At 37.4% G+C, this 13994-nt stretch overlaps 1 protein-coding gene across 5 annotated transcripts in view; it reads left to right on the top strand.

Annotated features, from left to right (window-relative positions):
• Alg12 (Alg12 alpha-1,6-mannosyltransferase) overlaps nucleotides 1-13994 on the top strand; it is a 101688-nt gene that overhangs the window by 77687 nt on the left and 10007 nt on the right. For all 5 annotated transcript variants that reach the window (XM_067111377.1, XM_067111379.1, XM_067111380.1 and 2 more), the window contains one exon: nucleotides 3446-3691. In XM_067111377.1, the coding sequence (XP_066967478.1) occupies nucleotides 3446-3691 (246 nt within the window). The remainder of the gene's footprint in view (nucleotides 1-3445; nucleotides 3692-13994) is intronic.

Here is a 13994-nt window from a genome sequence, read left to right on the forward strand (position 1 = left end):
AGTCGACGCCAACTTCCGTGCTGTTGACAAACAAATCTTCTAGACTTCCATCGTCATATGAACCTTCGATTTCAACGGCACCAGAAGAACCCTCTGTTTCGATGGCAGTCGTAAAGCACTGGTACAATTGCCATGCCTTCTAGCAGATAATTTTGCTATCTAGAGGCACCCCCTTCTTTTGCTCCACCCTTGCGATGGTTTTGTCTTGCCCAGTGGATGCCTTCTTAGCAGTCTTTCCCAAAAACTTTTCTTGGACAGCCTTCCTTATATCTGCCTCTTTCTTCTTGATGTACCTGAAAATATTCAGATTTGTCAGAATAATGAAATTTATTGTAAAATTTATATATTATATAGTATATACAGTACAGTATGTGCATTACTGTAAACACTTGTCAATAAATGATAATTTATTAATTACCTTAGTGTACTCTCATTAACTGAATAATGGCGAGCTACCTCTGCAAAGCTTTTTTGCTCCTTTAACGTATCCAAGATTTCTACTTTCTTGTCTAGCATCATGAACGTCCTTGGACACTTTGACTCCTTGCCTTTAGTCGAAGGGGAAGGTCGTTTTGGAGGCATCTCAAAAGCATGATTAACAACATATGTACATTATACTAGGTGAACAAATTGGGAAAGAGCATACTGTAGAGCTGCTGAACGCGAGAAATGCATGTGGTGATCTGGGAAGTTGCTGCCTCATAGCATCCGCACAAAGCCATATCTTGCAGTTGCTCCAAGGAAAATGAATGGCGCTTCAGGAATGGCTGAATTACCAAACATCACCCAATGGCACGTCCAGTAGCAGTGCGCCTAGATATGTTTCGTGATCTTTCTTTTTTGCCATGGGTCGAACATCTTAAAAAAAAAAATTTTTTTTTGCAGTACATATTGATAGTCTGCTGGCTTTACATACATTAATATATTACAGTACTTTACTGTAACGTTTGAAAATTGGTACAGTAAATAATTTTTTTAACTTACGTAAATGTATTCGTACGTAATCACGAAAATGCTTAAGATGATGTAACCTACCATTCTGTTTGGGGGAACGTCTCGTCATTCTAAACTACCCACGTACATTGTAGATACGCTCTATACAGTGCCCTATCCTTAAATACTTGCTGTACACTAAATATCATTTCAAAATCATCTTACAACACAGGAAAATATCAATACTTAAAATGTACGTCCAGTGCATTATAGTATGCACAGAACGATGCGCAAAGTTACGTAGGCCAAGGAAAACTTGCGTGTCTGAATGATAGGGGATACTTAAGGGTAACAGTTGTAGGCTGGTACTTAATTTTGCAACATGACTTTGAAATGATATTAGGGTGTTCTGGGATGATAGTTTGAGGTATATATTTTTGTTTGAACTGTCAAGTTTGGCGATGAATTGTTAAAATAGGTAGTTATAAGCATTTTAGGGATGTATACAGCCTACTTAAGAGTAACAGTAGTAGGAGAGTACTGTAATGTAAGGTCGCTTTTGGTGTTTTGGGAATGTGTATTTTTGTTTGAAATGATATTACTGTAAATTGTTTTACTATGATAATTTAAGGTATATTTTTGTTTGAAATATCAAATTAAGCACTGAAAAGTTGAAATAGGCAGTTATAAATGTTTTAATGTAAGGGGTACAGGGTATTTGGCAGCTATAAGCCAGTTATAAGCATCCTAAAGGGGATTTTTGCATTTCCGGGGATTTTGCATTTCTGCGGTACGTTCTGGAACCTATCCCCGCAAAAAATGGGGTAACACTGTAGTACAGTACAGTGAGCAGTGCAACCTCCATAGAGGGGATGTGAAACATTTGAGCCTGTTTCCAAAAAATTACCAGACACTGATAGAAATCTAGATGCTGCAGTAGTTCATTTTGTGGCTTGGTATCTTCATAGATGACAGGAGTTTGTTACTAAAGCTTTTTTGGTATTGCAACTGATCATTTAAATAGAACACCCTTTTTCTCTATGTAAATGTTACCTCATCCTATTACCAATAAGGATTTAGTAATTTTGGGTAGGTTCCGGTTGATAATCTCAAATTCAATAAAAATGACAAAATTAATGAAGGACTCATGAATCAAGCACCACCATCCCATAACTATAGGTATTTGCAGTTCATCTTGGCACACAAAGTACTTTATACTGTAATGATTTTTATTTTATATATGCAAACCATGTACTATTTTTATTTAGTACTTCCTCCATCCTCCTCTAATTGGTTCACGTCTCTAAACTGTGAAGGAACGAGAGCAATTTACAGGAGGAATATGTGGCAAAAATATTGCCTTCACTATCAGACAAGTCCCATAAATAATGAGTCTGCCAAAGATTTCATAGCTTCCAAAAACAATGACATACTGTACAGGCCAACATGCAAGGCTTGGCATACTTTATTTTGTTACCTAAAGCTTACTCTATTCTTGAACCCTGGATGTGAATGCTTTTGTTTTATTAATAAAGTATGCATTTTGATCGATTTATTGTTCATAGGACAGCAGGCAACATTATAGGTGAGGTACTTATTAGAGTTATATACTAGAAAAGGGGGTATGGGAATAAGAGCAGTCAGCTGTGGTACTGTTAAAATAGGTTATTAAGGAATAGGGTTTGGGGCATTCAGGTAACAGGTTTTATTCATATCCACTCTTAAGTTAATCAGTAGGGTGGCTGGTACTTGACAGAAGTGTGTTTATTGCTGATAATACTCTGCAATGTGAGAAAAGGAGCCCTGCATTGGTTTGAATAAGTCAAAATTGGTGATCCTCTTTCAGTCTTATTCAAGGAGCAAGACCCTTAGGGGCATGGCTGGGTCGCTTCACAATATTAGGCCTGTACATAACGGGTTTGGATCATGGCATTGGTGATGATACCTTATTATTCTTCCTCAGTAATCATCTTTGCACCTTTGGGACATAGCATTGAGAGATAATTGTTTTACATTGAGAGTGATAATTGTTTTAAAGACTTAGCATACCATTTCCAAGACAGTAAACTAGACTGTTTTGATATCCAGCAAGAAAAGTGCCAAGGGAGTATGGGTATGTAGACTTCAACTGAAAGAAAGGAGATTTGGAAACTGGTAAATGAGTTCTGCAATTTGAATACAGTATCTCAGAGAGAGGATGGTGTCTGGGAATGTGTGTACGTGTAAAAATGATGGATGGACAAATACTTTAGATAAGTGCTGTAAAGTTGTGCACAAACAGTGAATGTGCATAAAGAGATAAAAATAACTTGAAAGAAAAAATAAAACAGATGGTGCAAGACAGTGGGACACAAGTTGAACACTTCCCTAATGGGTCAAGTGTCATTTGTTGTTTGGCTTCAGTTTTGCATTCTTTTTTTGAAAAAAGTTTTATTTGAGAAAGTAAAGTGATTTTATTTTGTATTTCTATATGTACTATGTAAGATCATTCATTTTTCAACTTTCTTTACAGTTGGGAAGGACGTGAGAAATCAGGAATTCGTCAGGTGTTTGCATTGGGGGCAGCACTTCATTTGCTTGGCAATATTTCATTTACAACATTATTACTGACTATATCAGCAAACAATTACCCAGGCGGCTTAGCAATCCACAAGTTACATGAAATAGTGCCTCCTGAAAGCTATGTCAATGTGCACATTGACAATTATGCTTCTCAGACTGGTGTTTCAAGATTTACTCAGTTATATGACCATTGGAAGTAAGTAGTTTTATAACTATAATTTTATTAATAAATTAATTAGTGTTCTCTCTCTCTCTCTCTCTCTCTCTCTCTCTCTCTCTCTCTCTCTCTCTCTCTCTCTCTCTCTCTCTCTCTCTCTCTCTCTCTCTCTCTCTCTCTCATACATAGCCTACAATAAGTTCAAGGGTTATGCTTACTCAACCTAAGTCGTTTTGTGGTTACGCCCTCACCACCTCCTGTGAATTTACTAAAAAATTCTTGTTCCATCTCTCTCTCTCTCTCCAGTATACATATCCTTTAATGGAAAAACAGCAAAATATCAGTGAACATCATTTCACTTACAGAATACAAGAATACATCTACACAGTATTAATATGTTGATCTAATCATCATAAAAATATTTAAAAACCAAACAAGAGAATCTCTCTCTCTCTCTTTCTATACTGTATATCAATACTGTACTGTACATATCTTTTAATGGAATATCAATTAAAAAAAACACGGAAATAACCAAACCCAGGGAGTTAACTATGAGATTGAGTGTATACTGTACATACGTAGGTACGTGTTGCCATGTTTTTTTGTTTTGTCTTAAACTGTACCGAATTTCATTACAAGTTTAGTTGACTATGATTATCACACATTATAACTGTACACAAGGGAATATTTTATCACTTGATATTTCATCTCTAATCACTGTAAAAATATTTAAGATAAAAATTTCATACGTAGGAAACACAAAACCAACATTCTTATTCTCCTTCCCAGCAATAGTTTAACCATGCCTGTGAAGTCTTGTTCCCAGCTAGTTACTGTAAACACCTCAGTTCTCTCTCTCTCTCAGTATACATATCCTTTACTGAAAAAACAGCAAAATATCAATAAAATGTTATTTCACTTAGATTCTGTACTTAGACTTCGATGTAAAGACCTCAGTTGCCTCTCTGTGTCTCTTTCTCAGTATACATATGCTTTAATGAAGAAACATGGCAAAATATCAATAAAACTTCATTTCACTCACAGAATCCATTTATACTGTGCTTAGACTTCGATGTAAACACCTCAGTTCTCTCTCTCTCTCTCTCTCTCTCTCTCTCTCTCTCTCTCTCTCTCTCTCTCTCTCTCTCTCTCTCTCTCCTCCTCCTTTGCAACACCCAGTATGCAAGCCAACCACAGGAGTAAAGGTATGGAATTGTTTTTTTTTTTATTTATTCTACAGTACTGTAATTTATCATGAGAGTAAATGTAAGGATAATATTTACCCTTGCACTTTGTGTGTGTATGTGCTCAGGAATTGTTTTCTTTTCTATTAATTTTTTATTTTTTACTGACTCACTTCATTATGTAAGCTTAGGTTCCGACTTACAAACAAAATCTCACACTATATACCTATTGATAATCCTCTTTATTCTATCTTTCAAATCTTTCTGGAACATGTTTTATTACAGGGTCAAAAGAAAATAATCCTGGGCTTCCATTAAGATTTTTCCCCATGTCAGCTGAATCGTAACAGATTCCAACAAGTTCCTGGAAATAGTTTCATTACTTCATGATATTACAATGCTGTGTCCAATTTATTCTGTCAGACTTTTCACTTAGATGCAAAAATGAGCATTATTAGTCTGGCCTGTTCTTACTGAATATTTATGTTGTTTTGATCTGGTATTTAATTCTTTACTGGTCTGACCTAAGTAGAACAAATCACTTTACTGGTCTGACCTAAGTAAAATAAATCACAATCCATACAAGGAATTTTGTATACAATATTGTTATCTTTTCAGGGGCTATTTTTTATAAGCATTTTTTTAATATATGCAAAAGACACATTGAGGACACTTCTTTTTTCTTTCCAAATTTTCATAAATTGTCTTTATAGCTTTATTGTAACAAATATCCATAATGTGGGTTGGATAGCATAGATATCTTCCTATTTTTCAGATGTTTTTGAATTCTTGATCTAAAATTTCAGAACTGGCAATTTGCAAGGCTCGAAGAAACATTGATGAAAAAACTGAAATTTTGATATTTATATGATGCCGTGAATAGTAGTGTACATATGTCAGATTATTTGTCTTTTTCCTATAAATACTAAATTTAGAATGAAAAGATTTAATTTTAATATAAATGTCTAAAAAAGGTAAACATTCATCTTTCTCTGACTTGAGTGTAAATTTTATAGAAGGGACTTGATCATTTAGTTGAGCCAATATGTTATTTACATCTAAATCTTTGGGTAACTAAATGAGCCAATATGTTATTTACATCTAAATCTTTGGGTTTGATGGCCAGAGTATCATCAACATAACAACACCATGTTACAGGAAAATGGAAAATCTTGGGAATGTAAAGGCGTTAAAAAATTCCATATACACTCTGCCTAGTGCTCCTACTTTTCCTACTTTTTCAGATCCCCTCCTACTTATTCCTACTTTTTTTTTTAGGAAACTCTTACTAAAAAGTTTGAAAGGATTAAAAAAAAATCAGTGTTTTAATTGAATAGGTATAAGAATACGTGTGTTGAATGAGTGTGGCAATGTGCTTGGTCATTGATTTGTTGATTAACCACATTAGTAGTGATAATGTTTTCAGTTTATATACAGGCTGCCATGTAATGGTACATAAATGTTTGTGTAAACAATCACCAAAGTCAGTACTGTACTATTTAGAGAGATATCTGGCCCCCTAACCAAAACAGTCTTTCATTTCATTGAAAGATTGTAATGCTGGTGTGAGAGTAATGTTGTCTTAATGTATAACCCTGTCCTTTGCAGGTTTGTCATCAGGTATCTTGATAGTAAGGATACAGAAGTTTGTTGAATGAGTGTGGCAACGTGTTTGGTTATTGATTTGTATATCATTTATATTTGTCATTCAGCTGTACTTATAAGTGATGTGGTAAGCTTAACTTCAAGTTTCTTTGCTCCTTTTTTCAGGTGGTCTGTGGAATTTGCAAAATTAGATTTCCCCCTTTCAAAAATGTCTTTAACCCTTAAACGCCGAGCCTCTATTTACAAAAGTGTCTGTTATGCGCCGTATTCGGGAGTTAGCGCCGGAAAAAGTTTTTTTTCAAAAATCACAGCACACTTAGTTTTTAAGATTAAGAGTTCATTTTTGGCTCCTTTTTTTGTCATTGCCTGAAGTTTAGTATGCAGCCATCAGAAATGAAAAAAAATGTCATTATCATATATAAATATTGAAATATATGAGTGCAAAAAAAAAATTTCATATAATTGTATACAAATCGCGCTGTGAGCAAAACGGTTAAAGCTAATGAGTTTTTTTTTTTTTTGTATTGTACACTAAATTGCAATGATTTTGGTATATAACAAATTGTAAAATGATCAAAGCAACACAGAGAAAATATTATCACAAAATGATGCATGAATTCGTAACGCGCAGACGTAAAAAAGTTTTTTCAAAAATTCACCATAAATCGAAATATTGTGCTAGAGACTTCCCGTTTGTTGCAAAATGAAGGTAATTGATTGAATATTACTAGACTGTAAGTGTTTTAGCTTACAATTGCAGTTTTCGACCATTTCGGTCGAGTCAAAGTTGACCGAAGGTTGAAATTTTGGCACTTATCGTGATTTATGTGAAAATATTTCAAAACTGATAAAAGCTACAACCATGAGTTATTTTATGTTGTATTCTACATGAAATTGCGCACATTTCCATATATAAAACTTTATGTAACGACTAATATAAAACGGTGCAAACATTACGACAAAGTGACAAAAGAATTTCTGAGATGTTTGGCCGAGTTACCGCGCGCGGACGTAAGGAAAAAGTTTTTATAAAAAATTCACCATAAATCGAAATATTGTGCTAGAGACTTCCAGTCTGTTGCAAAATGAAGGTAAATGATTGAATATTACTAGAATGTAAGAGTTTTAGCTTACAATTGCGTTTTTCGACCATTTCGGTCGAGTCAAAGTTGACCGAAGGTTGAAATTTTGGCACTTATCGTGATTTATATGAAAATATTTCAAAACTGATAAAAGCTACAACCATGAGTTATTTTTTGTTGTATTCTACATGAAATTGTGCACTTTTTCATATAAAACTTTATGTAACGACTAATATAAAACGGTGCAAACATTACGACAAAGTGACGAAAGAATTTCCGAGATGTTTGGCAGAGTTACTGCGCGCGGATGTAAGGAAAAAGTTTTTTTCAAAAATTCACCATAAATCGAAATATTGTGCTAGAGACTTCCAATTTGTTGCAAAATGAAGGTAAATGATTGAATATTACTGGAATGTAAGAGTTTTAGCTTACAATTGCATTTTTCGACCATTTCGGTTGAGTCAAAGTTGACCGAAGGTTTAAATTTTGGTACTTATCGTGATTTATATGAAAATATTTCAAAATTGATAAAAGCTACAACCATGGGTTGTTGTTTTTGTATTTTACATGAAATTGTGCACATTTTCATATATAAAACTTTATGTAACGGCTAATATAAAACAGTGCAAAAATTACAACAAAATGACAAAAGAATTTCTGAAATTTTCGGCAGAGTTACTGCGCGGATGTAAGGAAAAAGTTTTTTTCAAAAATTCACCATAAATCGAAATATTGTGCTAGAGACTTCCAATTTGTTGCAAAATGAAGGTAAATGATTGAATATTACTAGAATGTAAGAGTTTTAGCTTACAATTGTGTTTTTCGACCATTTTGGTCGAGTCAAAGTTGACCGAAGGTTGAAATTTTTTGTAGTCGACGTACGGTACGTCCACTCGTCACCCGACAGACAATTTTAGTCGACTTACGATACGTCCAGTTGGCGTTTAAGGGTTAATATAATGAAGCAAGTAACACTGCCTACTTTTACTAATTGATTATTCTTTGATAATGAATTTTAAACATTACTACATGTATGCATTTAAATGCTTAAAATGTCTCATATGAAAATATATCCATGTGGCACTCCTACCTCTTCAAGATTGTAACTCCTACTCTTTTTAGGTCAGACCCCTACTTTTTTTGAAGGGCTGCTGGGAGGCCTGCATATATAAATTTGAAAGAACAGTTGAAAGTGGGTTTCCCATTGCCATACCAAATGATTGTTTAAAATATTCCCCATTGAAAATAAATTTACAATCACATATGCATAATCTTATTAATTCTAAGACCTGGCTAATTGTTAATGGCAAATCAACTTTATGCAATATACTTTTAAGGCATTCCAGTGCTGAGTCAATGGGCACTTTAGTGAATAAGGAACATAGAGCAAAACTTATTAACTGTGAATCTGGATTGATTGTAATACCATCAGTTTTATCTGTCAAATCTAAAGAATTAATAAGATGGGTACCAGAAATAGTTCCTAGCAATGGTGACAATAATTTTGTTAGATATTTTGAAAGCTTATAAGTTATGAAACTAACAGAACTAATTATTGGTCTCATAGGGTTATGTTCTTTGTGTTTTTACTAGCCCTTATAAATATTGGAAGGGGAATATTTTAAACACATTTGGTATGGCAATGGGAAACTCAATTTCACCTGTTCTTTCAAATTTATATATGGAATTTTTTTAATACCTTTACATCCCCAAGATTTTCCATTTTCCTGTAACATGGAACTGTTATGTTGATGATATAGCCATCATACTCAAAGATTTGGTGTAAATAAGACATTGGCTCAACTAAATGATCAAGTCCCTTCTATTAAATTTACACTTGAGTTAGAGAAGGATGAGTGTTTAACTTTTTTGGACATTATAAGGATGATTGTTTAACTTATTTGGTTTATATTAAAAGAGATCCTTTTAATTGTAAATTGTTCCAACACGTATACAAATCATGTGTCCTTTACATTAGGAATTACTTTCAGCAAAATAGGAAACAGCCATTTAACTTTCGAACAAGGTGGTTAGGCAGTTAACTACCGTCTGGGAGGCGGGAGTCCCACCTTCCTGGATGCAAACATTTCAATTTGCTTTCGACCATTGTATGGGGTAGATGTGTTTTCTTTGCTACTTTTTCCTGGTGGGATCTTTTTCTTGTTTCATTCTGTCTTTTTATAATCTTAAAAGCTCTTGATTAGCCCCGTAAGCCCGCCTTCCCCAGCATGTGTCCTGGGGTTGACGATAAGAAATGCAATAGCTTTCGCTCTACTATTGATAAAGACCGGCACGCACTTTGCTCTTCTTGCAGGGGGCGTGTGTGTTCTCGTGCTTCGCCTTGTGCTGAGTGTTGCTCCTGGTCAGCTGAGCAGTGGATGAAGTTTGAGGGATGGAGACAGTACCAGAGGAAGCCTGCCAAGGCATCATCTGAGGGTTACATGCCCCCAATGACTCCCTTAGTAGCTAACCCTTCGGGATAGTTTCTCTCTCCTGGCAAGCTTCCCCTTCTGGGTGCCTCTCCTTTGGGTGAGGACTCCCCTTCATCTTCTTCTCTGTACTGATTCGGGCACAGGACGAGAGAAAGAGCCCAGACATGCAGGTGTCTCGGCTCTTCCTGCTAGCACTTCCTCGAGTGCCAAGCAAGGTTCCCCGGTAGGTGCTTCGGCCTCTTAAGCCCGAATACCTGGTGAGACAGAGAGGAGGTCCCCTGTACAGTCATCTCGCGAGGTCCCAGCCTTGAAGAAGACTGGGGCTCATCAAGAGGACAGCATAAGTTCTTGCCAGCCAGCCGCTTGCTTGACTCTACCCAGTCCCCAGTCACGTTCACGTGGCCAGCCTGGCTAGGTGGAGTCGAGCGCTTGGCTTGGCTTGGCTTGCGCAAACCACTACGCTCTCCTTGGGACAACGCTTTGCCAAGGCGAAAGCGTTCTCCTGGACCCAAAGCTGCTGTCATCACCATGGGTTGGTGACTGCTCTTGGCCTGCTCCTCCTGCTGGTTCTACCAGCAGGACCAGCAGGGGTGCCTGATCCTCCTTGCCTGTCCCCTCAACCTCCTGTAGCTCCCCTAGGAGGTGTGGAGGTGCAAGTCGGACAGGAGGAACTCTGGTGAGTCGTCTCCCTGGGGTTTTACTACAAATGCCTATGCTCATGGCTCAGTCCTCGGATCGACCAGGTTGTGTGCCCATGTAGTGCAGGATGGATCCAAGGGGTCTGTTGAGGTTCCCCCTCCTGCCGGGAGAGTAGACCGGGAGGACTGAACCCTGGAAGGACCTGAGGATCCTCTCCCCCAGGATGCAGACACCCCTAAGATACAGAGGACTTTTGCAGAAGTCACTGCGCTGATTCATCAGCACAATGACCTTGGGGAAGGGACCAAGGCCTCATCTGTGGATCCTCCTTCGCGCCTCGAATCCTTCTGGGGTCCGAAAAAGGAACCCAAGGTTTCGGTGGGGGTATGTCGGATAATTGAGGGATTACTTACTTTTTTCAGTGTTGATACCACAGTAGTTGTGATGCCAGTCTATAAAAATCAGTTCTTCATTTTGTTACTTGGCCATATTGATTGATAATTTGGAATATGATCAAATTTGAATGCAGTATGCTGCACTTTTTATCATTTGTTTTCAGTTGTATTCACTAATATATAAGGTTCATAATCCTGTACCTGAAACCTCAGGGGCCAGCTGTGTTTCAGTTTTCAGATTTTTTCAGATTGCAGCACTGGAGCTTGTGCTCCATAAATAGAGCAGCAAATTTTATTTCTACCCAAAAAAACTATAAAAAGCTCAATAATGTTCAGCATCAAAAGAACAGTAATTAACCTACATACTCATGTATCTTCTGATGTCGTATATGCAACCCGAAAAATTATGTTACCAAAGCATGATTTCATCACATAAATCGTGTGCCTTTTCATTAAAATACACTACGATATGCTTACCGTGCGAGTTTCATTATGATAGATTACACCATGCTAGGCTTCCTATGCCTTCCTTGGTTTCTGTAAGATCTATTGAAAGTGCTTGTTACATGTACATGCAATTTAGCCTTTTGACAAAGTAATAGGACTAGAAGTTCAAATCAAACTTGTGGTTCTTTTTGAACCACTTCTTATAATTAACAACCATGTAGTATTTCATGCAAAACACTGGTATACTGTACACATTAGCAGGTACTAACACAAACAACCAAATCGAGAAACATGTTTGCCAACGTCGTTTGCCGTAATTATCGCACGTTTATGAGGTGGTTAAAGTTGTCTTGATAAAACGTGCTGATTGTCATGGTAATTTCTGTAAGTAAAAATAAAATACATTTTTATTCATCCTTCATGGAATGGAGGTCTTAAAAAGAAAACCCAGAATTATGTTTCATCTAAGAATTAATGGTAGTGAGATGTAAATACTCAGTCACCTCAGATTTAGAGAGTATAAATGATACTATTGTACAGTAAAGGCAAATGGCTCACTATTGCAATGTTTGTATTCTATAATACAATATGATAATACATGCAATGCACAGTCGTTCCCCGCTAGATAGTGGTTTAGCATTCACAGCTTCAGTTATCGCTTGTTTTTCTGTGGAAATAGAATCGCAGAAAATTTTTCTGTAGAGCTATAACGAGGTAGCGAGTAAGAGGCTGATTGAAGGTACAGTATTCTGATTTATTGATACAAAATCTCTTGACAGGTTAAATACTCTTGTGAACACAAGCTAAAAAGTAGCATTTGACATTAGGGAAAAACAGAGGGACGTCTATATACTGTGAGATGTGTTTTCTCACACCTGAAGAATGGTTATCAATTCTATTTACAATTTAGGAAGAGATTTCAAATACATATGGTTGGAAAGCTTGCAATACCTTACAGTACATACATTAGTAACTACAGTTCTAACAAGGACATAAATTATCTTCTGAAAAATACTTAAAAGATTGTTTGAATTGAGAGCACTGGACTGTGTTTCCTGAGAGTACTCGGTGTGTCATTTAGGTTTTGTTATGAAGTGAGGATTCCCTGAGGGTCCCAGCTACAGGTCTGGACCTCACAGTACTCTCCCACGATGTCAACATGGATGTGGGCCAGTTGTCGCTGTGTTGTCTGGAATTTTCCTATCCCTGTCTCTGTGTGCCTCATTATTTTTTATGTTTGGCATGGGAGGCTTTCTCTTGCCCACTTTTTGATGTCCGCCTTCATTCCCCACCAGATGTACCGCTCTGACAAAGTTTGGGAGGTGGATCTGCCTGATGGGTGGGACAGGTTGTGGGCGAGGTTGAAGGCTTTATTTTCTCAAGCCTAACGGCAGGTATGGGCGAGGGCGTCCAGTACTCATCTCGCAGGTGATGGTCGTCTCTCCATCATTGATGGATAAGTCGCTCTTCATAAGGGCAGGGTTCTCCTGCTGAAGTTGCTGTAGGTCCATGTCATCCTTCTGAACTGATGTAATTTCGGGATACGATATCCCTATCTGGACGGTGTTGATGGAATTTTGGGAAAGGGTGTCTGCCACGTTGTTGGAAGAGGTCTATAAGTATCTGATGGTGCAGGAGTTTTCTGCTATAGATGTTAGGTGACGCTGCTGTCTTGCTAACCACCCATCTCCGCTTTTGGTGAGGCATGCACCAGCAGTTAGTGGTTCGTCTGCACCACAAATTGTTCCTATCATGTGTCGGAAGTGGAAGATAGCTCTGTGGACTGCCAGTAACTCTCGGTCGAATGTCGAATGTGGAGTACTTTTGTTCTGCTGGCAATAACTTCTTGCTAAAGAATGCCCATGGGTGACGACCATCTTCTGTGTCGTGTTCGAGTACCATGCCCACTGCTGTGCTACTCGCATCCATCATTATGGTGAGGGACCTATGGGGTAAAGGAAAGATTAGTGTGGCAGCAGAGGTGATTGCTTTTTTAGTGGTGTGAAGGCTTTAATCTTGTTTTTCATGCCAACATAGTTTTTTAGGTTTTCCATTTAAGCAGTCATATATTGGGGCCATTATTTCAGGAAGGTTGGGTATGAAACAGTGGTAATAGCTAATCATTCCTGTGAATTCTTGGACTCCTTTGAGTGTTTTTGGTTTTGGGAAATTGGTGATTGCTTGGACCTTCATCGGCAAGGGTTTGACACCATCGGTGTTTATTTGGTGGCCCAGGAATTCTACTACTGGTTTTGTCTTTTTGGACTGTAAGTCTTTTTTCTTTAAGTATTTGCAGGACCCGCCTGATGTCTCTCATGTGTTTTTTGATGTTGGGGTTGAATATCAGCATGTTGTTGACATAGACAACACAGAAGGGCAGGTTGCCCAGGATTTCATCCATCAGACGGAAGGTCGCACCTGAGTTCCGAAGGCCGAAGCAGCTGTGGTTGAAGGGGTATATGCTGAAAGGGGATGATAAAGGCCATTTTTTCCATGTTCTCCTTTGCGACCTGGACTTGGAAGTATCCCTTCGATAGGTCAATCTTCGTAAATATTTT

This window comes from Macrobrachium rosenbergii, chromosome 11, assembly GCF_040412425.1.
Source record: "Macrobrachium rosenbergii isolate ZJJX-2024 chromosome 11, ASM4041242v1, whole genome shotgun sequence".
NCBI lineage: Eukaryota > Metazoa > Arthropoda > Malacostraca > Decapoda > Palaemonidae > Macrobrachium > Macrobrachium rosenbergii.